The sequence below is a fragment of the Daucus carota genome, chromosome 3 (assembly GCF_001625215.2).
Source record: "Daucus carota subsp. sativus chromosome 3, DH1 v3.0, whole genome shotgun sequence".
NCBI lineage: Eukaryota > Viridiplantae > Streptophyta > Magnoliopsida > Apiales > Apiaceae > Daucus > Daucus carota.
This window is the reverse complement of record NC_030383.2, coordinates 5,247,933-5,259,939: the sequence shown is the minus strand read 5'-3', so window position 1 is coordinate 5,259,939 and position 12,007 is coordinate 5,247,933. Positions and strand designations below refer to the sequence as shown.

Sequence of the window (12,007 nt, the reverse complement as noted above, 5' to 3'; positions counted from 1 at the left end):
CTTTGCTTGCAACAACCTTTATTTTTTAATACCATATAAACAGCCTTCACTTATCGTTGCAGAAGAACGGCACCACCGAGTTTGAAATCGATCAAGAGAAACTATCACCAGAGAGAGGTAAGATTGTGGTATTGAAAGAGAGGAGGTTGTGTTTAGATGATGCAAAACCCTACAATCTATAGGGGTATTTATAGGTGCAGAAAGACTTGTGTGCTACTCTTTTCCATAATTAATATATCCGAAACTAAAAAAAGTAGTTCTAATCTTTGATAATTTTCCATCCAAAAATTCCAGAAAATTAGAAAAATAGAACGAAGCGATGTGAGAGGCGCCACCTACACGCCCCTCGTTTCTTCTTTATATAAGTATATTGATGATTTTAACAAGTTAAGCACGTTTTAATTGATTTATAAATAAAATAATTATTTACTATCTATTTCAATGATTTATTTTACCTAGATGATTAAAAAGAATATTTTATTACTTTTTAACTATCAAGCATTTAAATTCTCGTTCCAACTTTGGCAGGTTTTCCGGCAAAAGGGAGATAATCCGTTCAATGATTTTGTTAGTTAAATGATTGAAACGAGTATTTTATTTGTTCAACGGTGTTAAATATTAGACATGATAATAAAAAATATATTGTAATCCTATATATTCATCTAACAAAAATAAACTTATGTTATGTCAGAAATTAACATCACATATATTGGAGGCTGGGACCTGTATCATAAAAGACTAGGACCCGTATCAATATATCAATATATTTTCTAATAATTTGATTTGATTTATTTTCATATAGAATATTGTTCAAATTTATTGAGAAAAAGATTTGCATTATTTATTTTTTACATAGAATATTATTTCAAAATTATGGAGAAAGATTTATATTGGTTGTTTGATGATCTAATTTATTCATATTTTGGGATATAATATTTTTTTATAAAATTGTGAGAGATAATTAAAAAATTAATATTTTCACAAATTTGATGATTACATAAGCAAACAATTTCTTAAAGAATTTGAGTAAGATTTTAAGTCATTCTACGCACAGTTTTGTACATAAAACTCTACATTAATAAAATTTCAATGAAATTTTTTGACCCATACGATTCAACAACACTCGATCTTCATTGATCAACCAAAAAACAAAGTCGTTGCAGAGAAATAAATAAGTGGCGGCTAAGCAAAACAAGAAATTTTAATGTGCCGCAGTTGACATTTTAAACATCCAGTTGCAATACTGGACCAAGTCAGATCAACACACCTACCTTAATCTCTGTCCAAACCATTATATAGTAACACAGAGCTCTCATGCTCTTGTATTTTCGAACATGTCAATACAACTCAGCTCCCATGTCTTTGCAGGCAATCCCATAATATCTAAAACACCTAAACTAACCGACTCTGTTTCATTCTCCTCTGCTTTTCAGACCCTCAAAGCATACTTCTCTTCTGATCATGGTACTCAAGGTTCATGTCCGAATTTTAAGGTTTTGCCTTTCAGAAAGGGAAGGCCACTGGTGGGGTCTTCCGGTGATTTGGTTCCGACATGGCACTTGGGTTGGTTGAGTTTGAGTGAGTGTCAAGCTTTCTTGGGAAAGTCTCGAGTTAAGTTGACTGAAAATTCGTTTGTTTATTTGGGTTCTGAGTTGGCTGATGAGGTTGTTTTTTGGGCAATTGATGTGTCTGATGCTGGTGATCTGGAGAATGAGATGAGTGATATGCAGTTAAGCTTTGTGGATGTGATGAGTTTGATGGTTGCCACGGATTGGACTAACCAGCTTGTTATGGCTGATCTTGCTATTGCTGGCCAGGTATGCTTTTAATCATCAGATATCTAAATTTTTCCAATATTATAATTACTAGTAATTGTTGACTAGGAGTAGGTTTTAATCATAACATCAATATTAGGTTAAAACGAGTCGTGTTTGAGTTTTTTGGTCTGTTTTCTCTGTGAGGATTTGATTTGGAGCTGTGTATGGGGTTTCGCCAGAAATTAATCAGCCCTCATTCAATGGTCAGTTAGGGCTATAAAGAAAGGCAAATTGTATGTTGGAATTAAAACCAAGGCTTAAACTTAGCTCAACATTTTGGGATTAATGGATTTCCAAAAATGGTCAGTTAGTGTATTCTGAGCTAATGCTAATCCATATCAATTTGTGCTACAACATAAATTTCCAAGTTAACACTCAACATGATGTACAATGATAAGTTATTTTGAAATGTCGTATTGTGCAATCTTACTAAACATATAGATATTTTCGATAAACATTGTATATTTATTGAGTTTGTAGAATTAGGAAAGGATATGATATATTGACCTTTACCCCGCATTGCGTTATTATCCTACAAAGTTCTAATTTCGGTGTTCAACCGGAATCAGATAGATATAGATAGCAATTCCACATTTGTGAGTAGGCTCTTCTAATTTCCACAACTAAGAAAGGCCATTAAGTGCTGCACTGTTAGCCTGTTACCTTAAAAATGTGTCAAATAAGTTTTTCATTTAAATAGATTACTATTCAGGTTATATATATATATCATTAGAAGAATTACTGCGAATAAAGTGAGTTCCTATCCCAGCCTGGAAAGCCAAGTAACTGTATATTATAATCAATTCAGGTATAAGAGATGCAGTGATATCTAGTTGATGTGATCCTTGAAGTATTTTCTTTCACTTGGATTTCTAAAAATGTATGAATAGATATTCAAATGTAATTCACAAACCTGATCATTAACAATATATTGTGCCAAGTTTGAATATTTTATATAGCTAGAATCAACTGCGAGTTTATAATATAATCTTTTGTCTACTGTAACTTCTGAACTAGCACCGAAGTGGATACTTGAAGCCCGTCTTCCTTTATATCTTGGCTTGAATATGACTAGAACAGTGTTTCCTATATCTGAGTTCATGCGTTGCCTCTCAATCAGTCTTCCTAAGTCTGATATGAATAACAAATAAACTTTTTAGAAATGAGTAGCAACTTTCTCTGTACTTGTATCTTTATAATTTTAAACGACCCAGAATAAATTAAATTAAATTTGAAAGTAGTTCCATTTCAAACATCAAAATTACATGCAATGTACTTCCATTGCACGAAGTATATGTAGTATTTTCAAGCAAGAAAAACTTATGGAAACCTGTTTGCACACTCTCCACAATACTCCAGTTCATTACTATTAGATATTCTTTTTAGTTACTTATATACCAACAAGTATGAAACATAGTTTTTCTTTTTTTTGAATCATTGCATCTGAATCTTTATCGATGACTTTAAATCAGGCCAAAGCTTTGTTGGAGTGGCATATTACATCATGCTTTTGTGGGAAATGTGGAGAGAAAACTGTGCCAATAGATGCTGGGAGACGAAAGCAATGTTCAAATGAGTCCTGCAAAAAGAGAATTTACCCACGAGTTGATCCGGTGGGACAATGCTTAAGTTTCATTACTTTGACTGATTTTGCATCTGCATTTTCCTGGATTCCTGAATTTGTGCTTACTTTAATTGTTTTTCTATAATCAGGTTGTCATTATGTTAGTCGTAGATAAACAGAGAGACCGTGCACTTCTAAGCAGACAGTCAAAATTTGTGCCACGAATGTGGAGTACTCTTGCTGGGTTCATAGAGGTATGGTTGTCAAAATTATTCTTGAAGTCAGAAATTTCACAAAATCTGTTTCTGAAGGTCCTCTTTGATAATAGGAGTAGCTTTTCTCTTTTAAAGTAGTCACTCTGTAGCAGTTTATTTTAAAAAAAAAAACCAAAAAACGAGTAGCTTAAATTTTTTTGAAGGAAATGTTTTCTGCTTTTCTGCTAGTGCATCAATAGACATTTCACCAGTAAACTAACACCCCCCCCCCCCGGGTTTGAGTGGGAGTTCTTTCGTAACTATTAATACTAATTAACTGCAGAAAAGTAATGTTTAGATAATTTACTTTCTTTCCACAGCCAGGTGAAAGCTTGGAAGAGGCAGTGAAGCGTGAAACGTGGGAGGAGACTGGTATTGAGGTTGGAGAAGTTATCTATCATAGCTCTCAGCCTTGGCCTGGTATAGATTTTATACTTAGCCTCTTCTTTCTCATTACTATTGTTCGTGAGTTAAGGACATGATAGAGTTTCAAGTGACGCGATTCCTTCCAATCTTAAGTAAATAGCTTCAGATGAAGAAGTTATATATTTGTTATCTGACTCAGCTTTCAGCCAAAATATTTTAATTGAGCACGAGTTTGAAATACAACCTTGGAGAAAAGTATGAGATTTTGTTTTCTCCAACTCCATACAACTTTGCTAAGGTATTCTCCCTGTGCGGTTTACATTTGGAAGTTGACAGTATAATGAGGATAAGCAGAGAGCTAATAATATTAATGTGACAAAAAAGATTACTGAAGCGCTGCCTAAACAAAATCTTCAGGACTCTCTTCTAATAGAATGTAGATGGTAAGATGGGTTATATTCAAAACGATGTTTGAATGTGAAGTCCCTGTCAAAATTTATTCCTTGAAACACAATAGCACCTGCAGATTGTGCTTAGGGGTGATAAGTTCTTTATCACTTTGGTGATAATGAATACAAGTTTTTCTAATGCAAATTATATCAATCACTAGACAAACACTTCGAGACTGCATCCTGAGCACTTTTGTTGAACAGATAGCTAATAAGCACGAGTGCAAGCTTGAGTAAAGAGTCCGTTTATAAATTTACTATAGCCTTTGAGAATGTGTACATGTTGAAAATCTATTCAAAATATTATATATTTCTCCACATCTTTCTGCTTCTGATTTTAGCTTCTTCAAGAGATATTATTCACTTTGTTTTTACAAAGTCTTGATTCTGTGCATATATGCTTTTGTTGCAGTTGGACCTAGTAGCATGCCTTGCCAGTTAATGGTGGGTTTCCTGGCATATGCTAAGTCGTTTGAAATAAATGTGGACAAGAATGAATTGGAAGGTAATATAATTACTCATCTTTGATCTAAATCTACTTAGAAGCATAATGATTAATGAGTAACACTACTGAAACAGGCTATTAGTCTGCGGTGAAACGTTTTTCTCTTGATTAGGATAGCCTATTTATTGGCTTTCAGATATGGATTAGTAGCATTACATTTATTTCATTGCTGTGTTATTAGATGCCCAATGGTTCAGTAGAGAAGATGTCAAGAAGGCTTTAACATTTGCTGAATACGAGAAGGCGCAAACGACAACAGCAGTGAAAGTGAAGCAGATGAGCAAAGGAGTCGAAAAAAGTTTTAACCTATCTTTGGACTTCAACATGGAAAGTGGAGAACTTGCTTCCATGTTTATCCCTGGACCATACGCGGTCGCTCATCACTTGATTGCTTCTTGGGTCAACGAGGCTGGAGTAAATGATATTCAAGGACACAATTAACAGTCTGATAGTTCTTCATTAAATCTGTAGCAGACACATTGTATCTGCATTTGTTTTGGTTTAATTCTTTTCATCTATTTGTGTAGGATGACATTATATATTCATCCATGCAAGTAATCTATTGTAGAGTATTTTTTTTTTTAAATGTAAGCTTCGTTACTGTCTTTGCCTAATAACAGTCACAAGATTCACCATTTTTCATGACTCTTCCGACATTTGTGTACGAGAAACTGATTTTGTTGGAGTTTTGTTCTGTGGAACAATAAAACTATTGGAAAAAATATTTGTCTAACTTTTTTATATTTTTAAGAGTTAATTACAAAACTTATCTTTTTAGTTCGGGTTAACTGGATTCTGTTGCATATATTTTGGATAAATGGAGAATTATCCCTTGATATATTCGGCCCTTATCTTGAACACTTTTGATATTTTTTTCTATTTTGACTTATCATAGTGGAAATTGGAAAATTAAAAAAGTGAAATAGACTTAAAAATTAATTAAAATGTAATGTTACATTCTCTTTCTGTTTAATTTAACCTAATCAAATAGTTATTTGGGATGTTTTAACAAAAACGATGCATCACTTATTCACTTTAATATAAAATCCACATTTATTAATACGTATATTATATGTCAAAGAAAATATACACATATAAAAAATTTCAGTCGAAACCCATAATTTTCCTCGTATCCGTTTGGACCGTTTCATGTTAAAATTAGAGTATCACATCATTGAAACTGACTGAATCCCACGATGTTTAGACACTATAATAATAGACTAACAATTTAGACCCTTTCATGCGAAATAAGTAAACTACATGTCACTAAAGTGCAATTTAACCTGAATTAGTGAATTACCTTCTCCAACTTATATGAGGTTTCCCAAATCATTTTCTCTATAAATACGCGAAGCCTTGCAACAAAGTAAAGCTGGTAGGCCTGAAACCCTCACTATTTCGGAAAGATGGCTACGTTTATTCGGAGGCTTACAAAATCTGGCGTTGGTGCATTCTCTCACAAATTCCAAACTCAATCACGAGCTCCTATTGGTGCGATCGCTGCCATTTGCGGTGGATTATCTTACTTCTACTACTTCGATTCCCCAAATTTGGTACCCCTCTCTCTCTCTCCCTCTCTCTCTCGCTCTCCCTCTCCCTCTACCTCTCCCTCTCTCTCTCTCTCTCTCTCTCCTGTTTTCGCTTATGGTTGCGTAATTAATATTAATGTTTAGTCCAGATATGTTGTATTGACATTATCTATTCCATTGCGATTTTGTACTTGGAATATGTGGTTAGGTTTTGTATGACATAGATTCCCTGGGGTAAATAGAGATGTCTCCTAAACGTTTGTGTAAGAGCTCGAACCAGAATAGAAAATGTTTAGTTATGTAAGTCGCAGTGTCCGTATACCATAATAATGTGATTTTTACATGATGTTATGTCTGCGTAGGGGGTTAGGGTTTGTCGGGGCGACTTTTAATTCTAGATTTTTTGCTACTGGAATTTAGCTAGATGTAGCGAAGATGCATTGTTTTTGTAATTAGATTTGTGAATTGGTGTTGTAGGTGATCACTAATTCTGACCTGTTAGTATGGTCGATATTAGGCATAGATTTCTCACTTTTTATTTTTATGTCATATGTATATGTGGAGAAAGTAGTGTATATAATTTTGGTGTTTTAACTTTTAATATATTTGAGTAATTACCTTTCTTGAATGAAATTTTATAGGCAAACACATAAATAATACTTTTAGGTTGTGTTCGCTTGGGTGTAGTAGAATGAATTTCGGGAGGAACGGAATGACGATTTTTAGTCAGAATGGAAATATAAGTTTGCTTGGGTGACAGGATTACAGGAATGGAATAAACCATTCCCACACTCTTTTCACATTCCATTATATTAGAAATGTTGAGTTTCATTTTAATAATATCATTATTATTATTATTATATATTAAATAGACTGACAACCGACCAAAAATCTTGATCTCTTGTTAGATTTTAATAATACAGTATAGATGGCATGATAGCCTTTACATAAGTTAAAGTTAAATCCAGTTTTTGGCACCTTCCTTTAAATTTATATCTTATTTTGATTGCAGGTTCATATGGATAAAATCAATGATGAATCTCGGCAGCAAGTTGGTAAGTTCTTCTCTCTCCCATCCCTCCCTACCTCTTAACACCAGCACCACCACACACACACACACACATGTGTTTTTCTGCGTCCGCCTGTCACTGGACAGCATCAAGAATTGATTTGTTTGTTCTATACACTTATAGATAGTTAAATAGCTTTTTACAAATTTCATCGATTCTTGTGGGTTTAATATGCTCTTTTGTGATGCTGAAGTCGACGCTAAATGTAGGACATGCTACTTGTATTGGCCTTTGCTAATTGTTCACATCAGTAAGCTTTAGTATTTATTCACATTGATGTGTTAGCTGCTTTAGTTTTGTTGGTGAGAAGCTGAGAATTTATAAGCAAATCTTTTTCAAGGTTGCGTACTTTTAGACTTTGAGCTTCATCAACTGCTGTTGTTTTTTTCAGCGCTTAATCCTGATAAGTGGGTAGGATTTAAGCTTCAAGAGAAGGCAAAGGTCAGCCACAACACGCAGTTGTTCAGGTTATTATCGTCTTTTCCTTGTATTTCCTCCGTAGATGAATATTTCCATTTAATATTTGTGCCATTAAAGTAACCCTGAGAAAACCTGAACTGAACCGATTTGATTAGTTTTTTTTTTTTGGTTGTAAATCGACTTGGTTGGTTCGGGATATTGTGTATATATGACAGTGTTTAGTCTTCAAGTTGCATATGCATTTATAAAGAAGTAGTGGCTGACTGACACATCCAAGTCCTAATTCTGTGGTGAAGTAATTTAATATTTGATCCCAAATTGAACTCCAAATCTATTCATTTATCTATATGTATGTAGCTCAGTAGCACATTAATTACATATCAGTTATTCTTTCTCTCCCCCAAAAATGTACCTGTGGTATCAAGGATCCATTATTGTCATGATCATAAACAGACAAGCTAGGGGGTTAATACTTTACTATAAACCATTAGTAGTCATCTATTAAAGAGCATAAGAAGATTTGACCTAATGGCCTGTCAGCTATCTCTGATCTGATGGCCCAATAGAGTCTGAGTAAAATGCTTACAGGTCTTCCTCTTTTTTTTTTTTTTTGAATGACAGGTTTTCATTTGATCCTAGTGCGAAATTGGGTCTTGATGTTGCGTCATGCCTCATCACAAGGTACTTCCATTTTTGCTTTCAGTACCATTGTAAAGTAAGAATTCCTCAATGTTTTTGTGCAGGTCATCTTGGTTTGTTCCAAAACACATAGGTTATATCGGGTCCATTAATTATATCATATATGTGCCACTATCTTACATTCTCATGAAAAGCACTTATCCTTTCGTAGGTACCCATTACCACCAGACACAGAAGGGAAAACAAAATACGTCATTCGCCCGTGAGTCTTCTCAACTCTAGTAACTGAATTAGGAAGTAATTTCTATTAATTATTGAGTTCTGCTTTCTTTTTGAAGAAAACTGACAATAATTTGATTTTTAAAGAAAAATCTCCTATTTCTTTCTAATACATTTTAAGATGTTTGAGGACTTACCTCGGCGTGCATGATTGATACTCTATATTTCTCAATTAGATGATGCATAATGTATAATTGTATTTTCAAGCGAGTGCACCATTAGGAAACTTGAAGTTGTTTCTGTTTTGGAGTCTATTGGTCTCTCATTTTCATTTGCGATCTGTTCTTTTATTATTTTTAATTGTAGATATTAAGTGTGTTTTGTGTCATCTGTTGGCAGGTACACCCCTATATCAGATCCTGATGCAAAAGGACACTTTGATTTGTTAATTAAGGTACTACTTCATTGCCATCTACTACTTCTGAACTTGTGAGGTTATCTTTCGGCAATCTCGTATCTGATATGTACTTGTGCTTTATCCACAATTTGCAGATTTATCCGGGTGGGAAAATGAGTCAGCATTTTGCAAGCTTAAAACCTGGAGATATAGTTGAAGTAAAGGGGTAATGGATAATGAATAAAGGAACACTTCATAAGTAATAGATTATAAATAGAGAGAGTAATTATATTGTACCTTCAGTGATTTCTGAATATATTACCAACTCGAGTTTATTTTTTTCAGGCCCGTTGAAAAGCTCCGATATACGCCAAATATGAAGAAACATATAGGAATGGTAAAGACAGGGTTGTGCCAGACTGCATACAACTTTTCAATCATAGGGTAGCTGCTTAAGAAGAAAATAAATTAGAAGAGAGTATACAACTAAACAAAAGTGGAAGAGAAAAAAAATTATTATGCACTATCAATTCTCAGTTGTTAAAATGCACAATATTTTAATGCATCCAAGACCTTAAAATATTAGCTCACCATTCACAAACTCATTGATTTATATTCCTTTGCTGTTTCACCTCCCTTATCTTTATATTATATATTTTTCCCTTCCAGATTGCAGGTGGCTCAGGCATCACTCCAATGCTTCAAATAATTGATGCTATCCTAAAGAATCCTGAAGACAAAACGAAGGTTGTGATTATTATTAGAAACATGTCTTGGACTTCTCTCCACACATTATGTCTTTAAAAACTGATCTTGCAAATATACGTTAAGATCAATACATGGCTACTTTAACACCTAGCAAATCTAAATTAAAGATTAATATATGGCTAGTTAGAAATCTAGTAAGCTATCGTAAACTTGACAATTAGTGCTAACTGAATATAGCTGTGTGTAGATTAATGGCTCCTTGTACCTTTAATTTCTTCATTCAACTTGTCATATAGTGTAAATCTGTCCTGATGGTTACTGTATCTCCTTTCAGATTTCGTTGATATATGCTAATGTATCCCCAGATGACATACTACTTAAGAAGAAACTTGATGTGCTTGCAGATAGCCATCCAAATTTGAAGGTGCTATTTTAGAAAAAGGGAACTGTTATTGCCACTTGATATCTCTTTTTAACTGATTGTTCTCTTTTTATTGATAAATTCTAGATTTATTATACCGTGGATAAGCCATCAGAGAACTGGACTGGAGGTAAAGGATACATAACAAAGGATATGGCTGTGAAAGGCTTGCCTGGTCCCAGCGAAGATTCTCTTATATTGGTGAGTTTTTAGTCACCTTCCTCCTCCCTAGTGAATTGTTTGACTGTTCTTCCAGTATATGACCAAAACCGTGTCGTCTATGTAATTTAAGACTCATCTCAGTGTCATACCACTCACTAATTAAGGCAAGGGGTGAGTTTGTTGAGCAAGCATCACAATCAGCATATTTGCATTATATATATTTCCACTTATCATGCTTATGATACATAGGAAGAAACCTGTTACTGGGACATTTGTAAATTTCTGATAGGAGTTTGGGCATTGTAAACTGAACTGTAAAGTCATTAAGTCATTATATTTACTGATGTCAATGCTCTGAGCTTAATCAGCAATGCAAGTGTATCACTTTGTTATTATTTCATTTTGATTATATATTTGGAAAATGTTTAATGGTTTCCTATGCATAGTTTTTTTTTGGCAAGTACTTATTTTATATTTATTGGCAGGTATGTGGTCCTCCTGGGCTGATGAATCATATATCCGGTGACAAGGCAAAAGACCGTTCACAAGGCGAGGTATGTAGATGAAAATCACATTTTGGATATGGCTATATATATATACACACTCCCTCTGTTCCATAATTTTGTCACAATTTTTCACGCATTTTAAGATGTAAAACATACCTACCTTTTTTTATGTGTTATAAATAAAATTATATAAAAGTTACAGATCCAAATTTTTACTAGAAAAACTTCAAAATATCATGTACAAGTATTATTTTTTTAAATATTGGAATACGTGTAAAAGTAAATGGGACACAAATTATAGGACGGAGGGAGTGTGTGTGGGTGCGCGCGCGCGCGCATCGCTAGGATATCTTAATTTTTTAAATTTTCTTTGGTTCTTTTTGCAGCTCACTGGAATACTCAAAGAACTTGGATATACCGAGAATATGGTTTACAAATTTTGATAGTGATGAAAAATTTCCTTTTGAGACTTTGAAAGGTTGTAAATTTGTCTATACCTTTTTTTGCTAGTGTCACTCATATGGGCCAGATGCTGGTGTGCATCTAATAATATAGATACAGATTCATGTCCTTGAACACATGAGAATTTAGAGATTTTCTTTGGCTATGACCAATCTTTATGCCTGTGATAATTTAATTTTTTTTTTTGTGAAAGATAAATTGTGTAATGAATCGAAGTTTATAAGCAGTTATTGGTGATTCAGTTGCCACATTGTCAGTTCTGTCTTGTTTAGAGGGGCTCAATCTCAACTTTAAACAGTTTTTTAGTTGCAGTTTCCCGCTTCTTTTACTTAAAAGTTAAATCATATGTTTGACACAAACTCACATGTTGGCATTGTCTTTACTATAAATTTAATCAGATCTATTAGAAATGTAAATGAAAATATGAAACTTATTACTTAAAACAGTAGGCAGATCTTGGGAACATGTTTTTAACAGAACGTTAAAATAAATAAATAAATAATCGGTTCAGGTCTCAAA

General features: G+C 33.7%; 2 protein-coding genes across 2 annotated transcripts; both read left to right on the top strand.

The window, feature by feature from the left end:
* Window positions 1-1,106: 1,106 nt before the first annotated feature.
* Window positions 1,107-5,592, top strand: LOC108211032 (nudix hydrolase 19, chloroplastic). Its single transcript, XM_017382511.2, has 6 exons — window positions 1,107-1,817; window positions 3,290-3,430; window positions 3,531-3,635; window positions 3,956-4,055; window positions 4,863-4,955; window positions 5,137-5,592. The coding sequence occupies exons 1-6, from the start codon at window positions 1,335-1,337 to the stop codon at window positions 5,394-5,396; spliced, it is 1,182 nt and encodes a 393-aa protein (XP_017238000.1). The 5' UTR covers window positions 1,107-1,334; the 3' UTR covers window positions 5,397-5,592.
* A 648-nt stretch (window positions 5,593-6,240) lies between these two features.
* Window positions 6,241-11,744, top strand: LOC108211328 (NADH-cytochrome b5 reductase-like protein). Its single transcript, XM_017382893.2, has 13 exons — window positions 6,241-6,508; window positions 7,497-7,539; window positions 7,946-8,021; window positions 8,596-8,655; window positions 8,825-8,875; window positions 9,232-9,286; window positions 9,385-9,455; window positions 9,575-9,626; window positions 9,899-9,976; window positions 10,272-10,361; window positions 10,446-10,559; window positions 11,006-11,074; window positions 11,413-11,744. Exons 1-13 carry the CDS (start codon window positions 6,362-6,364, stop codon window positions 11,467-11,469), a joined length of 963 nt encoding a protein of 320 aa, XP_017238382.1. The 5' UTR covers window positions 6,241-6,361; the 3' UTR covers window positions 11,470-11,744.
* Window positions 11,745-12,007: the final 263 nt, after the last annotated feature.